Source organism: Acromyrmex echinatior, chromosome 9 (genome assembly GCF_024713525.1).
Source record: "Acromyrmex echinatior isolate Ae372 chromosome 9, ASM2471352v2, whole genome shotgun sequence".
NCBI classification, from domain to species: domain Eukaryota; kingdom Metazoa; phylum Arthropoda; class Insecta; order Hymenoptera; family Formicidae; genus Acromyrmex; species Acromyrmex echinatior.
In genome coordinates, this window is record NC_141860.1 from 3299963 (window position 1) to 3309782 (window position 9820).

General features: G+C 29.7%; 1 protein-coding gene across 1 annotated transcript; it reads right to left on the reverse strand.

Moving 5' to 3' along the window:
• Positions 1-371: 371 nt before the first annotated feature.
• Positions 372-9510, reverse strand: LOC105151236 (succinate dehydrogenase [ubiquinone] flavoprotein subunit, mitochondrial). Its single transcript, XM_011064824.2, has 10 exons — positions 9235-9510; positions 8363-8649; positions 7841-7979; positions 7585-7753; positions 6020-6215; positions 4827-5024; positions 4146-4340; positions 2822-2965; positions 2506-2616; positions 372-1473 (listed from the first exon to the last, which is right to left on the reverse strand). The coding sequence occupies exons 1-10, from the start codon at positions 9335-9337 to the stop codon at positions 1387-1389; spliced, it is 1629 nt and encodes a 542-aa protein (XP_011063126.2). The 5' UTR covers positions 9338-9510; the 3' UTR covers positions 372-1386.
• Between the last annotated feature and the right edge of the window lie 310 nt (positions 9511-9820).

Genomic DNA, 9820 nt, shown 5'->3' on the forward strand with positions numbered 1-9820 from the left:
TAAAAATCGTAACATTTTAGGAACGTTTAGAGAACTTGCGATTATGATACAGATCATCAGATATGTATTTCTTGGATTTTGTAGGAGTACCTAATATGCATGTTTAATGGAATAAATAAAACGATTATAGACCTTTTACAATAAGCCATTAGTCATAAATCAGAAGTTAGAAGCTAAAAATTGACCAATCACAGTCGTCAATTTTTAGCTTCTGACTTTTGATTTATGACTAATGGCTTATTGTAGAAGGCCGATTAGTAATAATATATGAATATCCATTGATATGAACATTAATTATTTTGTCAATAAACTACAGTGTGTCGCGCCGCGAGATTATACAATCTTTATAGAAATTCAATTTATACTGGAAGTTATTTATTTTGAATATTAAAAACGTTATTTATTGTTTATTTTATCCATGCAAAATTTATTGATACATTTATCAGCGCGTTTATAATTGCGTTATCAGTAGAAAGTACAATTAACGATTTATCTCTTATGAAACTAAGTTGCAGATGCAGTGACATTGTGAAGTGTCTATCTATTTTGTACAAAAACAGAAAAAAATGGTTAAGAGATTACGAAGTTTCATCACTATTCTTGCATAATTTTTATCACAGTCTCCGGCGAACATTCAAGGGAATGTTCTTCTAAAATTGGCTTAAGAAACGCAACGCCACTTTTGATTCGCTTTCTATGTTGCAAATTGATATGGACGTTAATTATTTTGTCGGTAAATTACAGTGTGTCGCGTGCGAAACTATGCAATCTTTATAGAAATCCAATTTATACTGGAAGTTATTTATTTTGAATATTAAAAACGTTATTTATTGTTTATTTTAATTATCAAAATAAATAATTAATCACTATCATCCAGTATTAAATTTCTATAAGGAAAGGTATCCGTGTGAGAAAAATATTTAAATTAAGGAAGAACGATTTTTCCGTTGCGGTTTCTCCGGTTTCTTCTTAATGGCTTAATTTCCGGATTTCATGTATTTGATTATATGTTAAGGGCTGCCGCACACAAAATTCCGCAACAGTGTAAGACGTAAACTTAAGCCGATGAGCCAATCAGGATATTGCTTTAGGTCTATGAATCCTAACGGAAATGGAAATAAGTAAACTTATCCATAATCTCGCAATAAGGCGAATTTCAACCTCGCCTTATGGATAAGTTGATTGCTACTTTTATTTCCGTTAGATTACGTAGATCTAAAGCAGTATCCTGATTGGCTCATCGGCTTAAGTTCACGTCTTAAGGTTATTGTTACAGAAATTTTGCCTGCGGCAGCTCTAAACGATAACGCGACAGCCGACTTAGATTCATAATCGGCTTCCTTTTCGTTCCATTCGTCCTATTGCTAGTTTTATTCATTTCTTGAATCAGTATACGCGAATTGCAGGAGGTACATGCTGAGCCTCGGTTTCGTCTAAAGTCGTATCGATAACGGGCCGATAAGAGATATAGATCTGTAAACAGAATGCGCCATAAAAATCGCAATGTTTCGCGATAATCAGTAATAATACTAATAAGACGTATCTCAGTTGAAGATACGTCACGTAAAATATAATAAATCAAATGTGTTTTTAAGAATTAATCGTATAAAATTATGTAGTAAATTTTTTAAGATAAATATTGGTCATGTAATAATCATTAGTAATTACTCAGTCGATACTAACTAAAAGTGACATCGACATTGTAATTTCGCTGTCAACAATGTAACTGTTACGTAACACTACATGTAAATATTATATTAAATGCGAAATTATTTTAACGTTATGCTACTTATAATTATTGAGTACGAATTAAAATAATGACACTCGTCAAACGACAGTTGAGCTCCATCGTATATTTGTTCATATATACCTCTCATTACTTATGTCTTTTTTATATAAAGAAATATTTTTTCATACTGACTCATTATTAGATTGACTACATTAATTTTCTTGATTCACATTAATCAAGAATTTTATAAATATAATGTCTCTAATAGTAATCACGTCACAGTAATAAAAATCTACCATTATAATGAATGTTTAAGTCGGCCTATTCTGTGTTATCTATTGCGTTTTTAATTCTACCAAGGACATCTAACATTTGTGATTAAAATTTATAACTAATATAATATAATGTCTAATTTCAAATAACTAATATAATGTCTAATTTTAAATAACTGACTATTATTGTATTTAATCGAAAATTTTCAATTAACATTGATAATGATCCGATCGAAACATATTGTCTGTTTTTATTATTGTATATACTATTATTACATGTCACTAAAATTTTAAAATATTCGTTAGACTCGTAGCTCTTCTCGTTATTATTATTTAAAACAATGATGTTACTTTCAGTTTGTATCGACTGGATATATTTCAGTAGTTTTTTTATAATGGAGCGTAAAAACTTTAATTTGTAATCACTGAGAAGTTTGACTTTGTTTTGTCAACTACACTCTATTAAAAAGAATTTGCATTTACTCTTGTGGCATTTTAACTAACCGTTCCATCCTCCTGAGCCCACGTAAGCGAATGTTTACGCCAGTGTTCCGTGTAAGGTCGTTTCTTTTGTCCCTCGAGCGGTTTCGAATAATCATACTCGTCAATTCTGTCCTAGAAACGAAATAACCGTTCACGATAATTTCTCTCGATTCAATTGGCTGAGAAGCTCATAATTAAATATTATGTTTATAAATATTATGTTTATAAATTCGAAAAATCGCAACCGGTAGCATTACTTATTTAAATTAATACAAATTTATACAAATTTATTTATATTTTAATTTTTCTTTTGTTAGTATAATTTCCCTATTTGAACCTTGAAGTCTTCCCTAGCGTGCGATCCTCTCGATTCCTTTCGATTTTCGGCTGCGTATACAGTGTGCATACAGACTAGCATCATGTTTTGCAACTCCAAGGCTTCGACGAGTTCACTGTTCCAAATAAGAGACTGATCTTGCACCTAAAAAAAAACCATTCCAAAGCGATCCACATGTGCGTCTGGGTCTTGATAAAGTGTCTCGCATATAATTATTATCTTATGCAACGACGCGTTGTTGCGCCATCGACTGCGACCTAGTGGTGCTATTATTTCACGCAATCGTATCAGGCTATTGTTAATAATTCCGTTACTGTAAATCGAGATTTTCGTAAACTGTACAAAGTTTTAGATGAGTAATTACGAAATTAATTCGCGAATTTTGGACTAATACGAATTTAAAATAACAGGGTTGCCACAGACCTCGAAAACTGGGATGATTGGGAAAAGTCAGGGAAATTAAAATTAGTCATGGAAAACCGAGAAAAGTCAGGGGAAAATATAAAAGAGACTGGAATTTTGGACTTTACTCACAATTCCCTTAAACTGCTCCTATTCCAAATCATTTTTATAATTTTTTAAATATTACTATATCTGACGTTTATAATAAAATATGTTTAAAACTCGTGCACTTTAAACAATTTAAAGAAAAATAATTAAAATTTATATTTTGTTCAGTAATTTTATTTGATCATTCTTTTTCATTATAACTGTATTCTTTTTTTGAATACTAATTAATTTTTTGTTGGCTTAAATTTATCTCCAAAATTTTATTATGCTATTAAGTTTTTTGTTTTTAATAAAATTAGTTTTTCTTACAATCCTTAATTCTAAATGTTAAAATTTTTGACATATTTTATTATGTTAAAATTTTTACATATTTTATATTGATCATGGAAATTTGCCATTTTTATCTGAAAAACCTGGAAAAGTTCAGGGTATTTTAAAATTCATTTTCTGTAACAACCTTGTGTAAGATAAACAGAACAATTTTCATAATATAATTCTCTAGAATATTATATATAATAATCTATTCTCCATTATATATAATTATATAATCCTAATATAACATATTCATTTCAACATATCCCTTAAATTTTTATCCATCATTGAGCAAATTTTATTTATAAATATTGGGTCATCTAAAAAGTATCCGCGGTTTTTTGTCACTAGATGGTGTTGATGGTCAACACATCTAGTGACAAAAAATCGCGGACACTTTTTAGATGACCCAATATTTCACTTAATTTATGTTTTAAATTTCTAAATTTCTTCCTCTAAATAATTTTACAATTCATAATGCTGAGGTGCCTTAACAGCTTACGCATAAATCCGGCAGTTCACAGGTATAGAGACGGGACATCTCCCTGCATCCGCGCTGCAAAATGTCGCAAGTTCTGAATACTCCGCAATATCTCTGCATCGTACGTTGCATCTCTCCACGCAGCTCGGCCACGGGAACGCAGCCTTTCGCATAACGGGTTGCGTCAAAGCGACAAATCGACTGTTCACCAATATCCTGCATCCAAATTGGTTTTTGACGACACGCATTTACATAATTTATGACTCATAAAACGCCTCCTCGATTTGAACGCGCAAGTCCTAGTTTCACGATCTTAATATACAACTTTAAGAAAAGACTTATATATCGAAAAAAGAAAAGAGATATGTAAAAAAAAATTAAAATAATAATATAAAAAACTAAGGTAAAGATACATTATATAAAAACGTATAAGTACATAAAGGAGTTGTCAAAATATTTATAATATTAATTGTTGTAATTGTTATTGCTTAATTATACTGCTTGTTATAATTGTTTATATGTAATTATAACAAAAAGATTTTTTTGTTATAATTAATCTTAAAATGTAACATCGTGAAACGATCTGAAATGTAATGTGGAGAACGGTAATGTGCAATATATATTGCATCTCATTAATTCGCACCGACAAAAAGTTGCCTTTCAGAATGTAGAGAAACGTTTTTAAGGTAACTTTTTCCTTACTGGCGGCAGATCTCCGTGACGTTCGCCAGGTCTGGCAATGCAATCGATTTGATCGGCGATGGCTCTGCCAAAGACCACAATTTCTAAGAGACTATTAGCGCCCAAGCGATTAGCACCGTGAACGGACGCACACGCGGTCTCGCCAGCTGCCCAGAGACCTTCGACTGGTTTGTCCTCTTCATTTTCTCGTGTTAATACCTGACAAGGTATTATTTATGACAAAAATACAATTACGTTATTAAGTACCTGTGCCATAACCGCGATAATCATAAATCTCTGTGTAAATATGTTTACTTGCATGATCTGTAGAAATAATCGAATACTGCGCGTTTACTTTTATCAATAAAGCGATGAAGTGTATTAATGATAATAATATAATTGTATCACGTAATATACATACAGATACGTGTTGTATGTTTGATTAATAACCCGAGAACAAATATTTTATATATAATTTTATATATTCGTATATAAATGGACATATTTTATATATAATTATATATAATTATATATAATTGTATAAATAATTTAATATATATATATAATACATATAATTTTGTATATAATTATATATAATTTTATATGTAAGCTTTTATATATAATGTATATAAATATATATAATTATATACAATTATATAAAATTATATAAAATTTTTTCACAGGAATGTAATATATTTACAGTAATATGGATATAAATATAACGTAATATTTTTTGCAATAAATTTATTTACAATTTTTCAGCATATTAACATCTTTTTAATAGGATGTCGGATTGAGCATCAAATTATTAAAATTGCTTGTCAATTTAATTCGTGATTATTTAATTGCGTTTATACGTGTAATTCCGTGTAAATCCGGAAAATCAATTCAACGCGCAGTTCGAATGATTACAAATATATATATGTAAGCACATATATAGTATAGGTATATTATTAATTCAGATTGAATTATTTAAACATTAAAGATCTAGCTTTGACCGTAAAATTTTATATTTTATGAATATATTTTAAATTAAACTAAAATAGTGATCAAAACGATTAATTTGATGTAATTTCTACGTCACAGTAGTCACAGTAGTTACAGTTAAAGATAATAATAATAATAAATTAATTAATTAACTAAAATAATTGATCAAAAATAATTAAAATAATGATAATGAATAAATCATATGTAAATATAAATTAATGTCTTACTTGCGCACGCCAATTTGTGGGTATACCGCCCATGTTATAATGTACCGTGGGAATCACGGGGATCGGTTGCTTCTTCACGTCTACTCCGGCAAATATCCGGGCGAGGTGCGAAATTCCGGGCAGTCTCTTGCGTATCAAGTCAGGCGGCAAATGAGTTAACTGCAAATAAATGTGATCCTTCTTCTCCCCGACGCCACTGCGAGAAATAGTATAAAGTAATATATTTTTCGTAAAAAGAAAGCTCCTATAGATAATGATATAAGACATATCATATGTGATATCTTATTTGTATTTATTGTGCATTACGTTTAATCTTTATTCCTAATTTTTTTATTTCTTCGAAATTTAATATATTTATTCCTATTCCTAATATTTCTTCCATCATACAGAATCTGTTGCCAGATGCGTCATGTGAGAGAATGTTGTCACACGCGTCACATATTCTTGAGCAATGACGTGTAACTAATTCAGCACAATTAACAGTGTATTTCAACTTCTAGTCGAGATAATGAATAGCGTTTACAGATGTAAAAAATCGGTATTTTCGATTTCGGAGAAAAGTATCAAGTAAAAAACTAATTTTTTATTGTAAATAATAGTATTTTTGACCAAATTACATAAAATTTATGAAAAAACATATAAGTAGTTATTCCAATAATTATTTGAATGACAGATATATTATATTAAAAAGCTAAATAAGTAATGTTATTAATACAGACTTTATAAGCATAACAGATACTGTTTTATTGCATATTGATTATAATTGTATTCTATATTTTAATTATTTTGAGACAACACTCCAATATACTTGTAATATTGATTCAAAAGTAATTATAGATTCGATGAACGTTGTCTGAATTATTGAATTTAAATTTAGAATGTATGTGTAATTACAATTACAGTATACGACAAAAACAGTGTCAATTAGTCTAGTAAAGTATTATTTGTATTAATAACAGTATGGAACACTTACTTAACTTTTAAAAATTGATGTATTTATAGTATAAAATAATAGTGAAAAGTAAAATATATTTATAGCCATCGACATTATACTATATTAATCATTACATTATTTTAACTTTTGTAACTATTTTTACACAGAAATCTTACGGATAAATGCAAAAACTAAATTCTAAAACAAATCGAAATCATGAAATATTAAACAAAAATATCCGAGTAAAAAGCTGTCAAAGCCGAAAGAAAAGAACTGAGATTGTATATTTCCCGAATATTTTATCTTAAAATTCTAAAATTTTTTCATCGTTTACATCTCTAATAGCACTTTAGAAACTTATAGCCTTTTCCTTGCTTATTTGCTTAAATATACAGCTATTGTAAAATTTATTTAGTACTTTTTAAATAAAGATTTGCATGTATGCGACATCAAGTTTGTTTACAACTGCAAAGAATATTTTCTTTTAATAATTCTATTGTCTTTAAGATGTTCTGGACATCTCTACAAGCTCTCCATCCTTCCTTTCATATGATAAGTTAAATATGCTAACTCCTGATTTTTTTTGCAACGGGAAAAAAATGTGAATTAGAATACAAAGGATTACGCCAACCTTCCTTCCAGTATTTCCATAGTCATAGCTCTCGACACGACGTCACGAGAAGCTAAATCCTTAGCCACTGGCGCGTATTTCTCCATGAAAAACTCTCCCTTAGAGTTGACGAGTTTGCCGCCTTCTCCACGGCTACCTTCGGTTATAAGTATGCCAGTTCCATAAATACCTACAGTGCAAAAATCAATCAGTTAAAAGAACTTGAATGAGGAAGAATAAGAGTTATCCGCGAAATGTGTAGCTGATCTGAAAATACCGGTCGGGTGAAACTGAATGAATTCCATGTCTTGCAACGGCAATCCTGCTCGACATGCGATTGCCATGCCGTCACCAGTGCAGGCGTGCGCAGCGGTGCAGGAGAAGTAACATCTTCCGGCACCACCTGTTGCAATCACCTGCGAGATGATAGTTTTTATCATCAATATCGATTTATTCGCATTATTAGTATATTTCATAATTAATATTAATACATTAATATATGAAAAATGAATAGCAAGCATTAAGCATCGACGAACAAAAAAGGAAATGTATTTAATATAATATATATTTAATATATATTATTAATTATAAAATTGAAAGATGTATTTGCAAATTTGCACATGAATATTATCAAGCAGCAAGATACGATTTGACTAAAAATAGGAATCTCTCTCTTATTTGAAAAAAGGAAATATTAATTATATACAATGTATTAATAAATAGTAATTATCTTTTTCTGTAAATTATATAGGCAGTAAATTAAATAAATATTACATAATATTTTGTAGCTTTCTCTTACTGTATGATGACCTCTGAATCGGTGTAGGAGTCCGGTCTCCAATTCCCAAGCCAGAACCCCTTTGCAACATCGACCGTACATAAGTAAATCGAGGGCGTAATACTCGATGAAATAATGCACATCGTAGCGAAGACTCTGGCCGTAAAGGGTATGAAGTACCGAATGACCGGTTCGATCAGCGACAGCACAGGTTCGTTTAGCTTGTCCGCCTTTGCCAAATTTTAACGACTGGCCACCAAAAGCACGCTGATATATTGTACCCTCATCTGTACGACTAAAGGGGCAGCCTACGAGTGTGTTAATATTTTTATTTAATATGTTTAATATTTTCTTGCTTAGATATGTAAATACAAATGAATAGAAAGATAGGTCAAACACGAACTTAAAAATAAGATGAAAGTTTATTAAGACATTAAACTATAACATAAAAGATATGAGAGTTTTTTACAATCATTAATATATGGAAACATTTCGACTTTACTTAGTGACTAAAGATTGAAATACTCCATATATTAATGATTGTAAAAACTCTCACATCTTTTATGTTATAGTAATGTGTTAATAAACTTTTATCTTATTTTTAAGTTTGTATTTGACCTATCTTCCTATTTATTTTTATTGAATATAAATCATGTATTAACATTTTCTAAATTATATATATACAATATGTGTGTGTGTGTGTGTGTGTGTGTGTGTTATACAAACATTTATGTGTGTAATATATAATAAATAATAAAATATTATTAACATATATGTATAATTTGTATAAAAAATATATATTAATATAAATATAAAATATTAATATAAATGATTATATATATATATATATAGCTTTTTTTAAAATAATTATATTTGTGATTCATTGAGTTTACCGTAATTTTCGAGTTCATAGACCGCTCGAGGCGCTTCCCTCGTGAGTAAATGTATAGCATCCTGATCCCCTAGCCAATCGGATCCCTTCACAGTATCATACATATGATACAGCCAATTATCATTTTGCTGATTGGAGATAGCAGCGTTTATGCCACCCTGGGCAGCTACGGTATGTGACCTAGTCGGAAAGAGTTTTGATACTACTGCTACACGATATCCTTTTTTACCAAGTCCAAAAGCCGCCCTCAATCCAGCACCACCTGCTCCTACTATTACTACATCATAGCAGTGGTCTATCAGAGGATAATTCTGTAAATTATATATATAGGAGCGTGGATAATATTAAGCAATAAAGTAAATATGCTAATTAAAGAATTTAGAATAGTTTATTATCCAAATGCGCTAAAAAAGATCAAATATATTAAGAAAATATTTCATTTATAATAAAAAAAGAGATACAGGATTAATACATTGTGTTTAAAAATAAATTTGCGTATTTCAGGAAAATGGAAATAGAATAGATAATGTGACTTATAAATTAAAAATAATTTACGTAATAATGTCAGGATATAAATATAAATATAA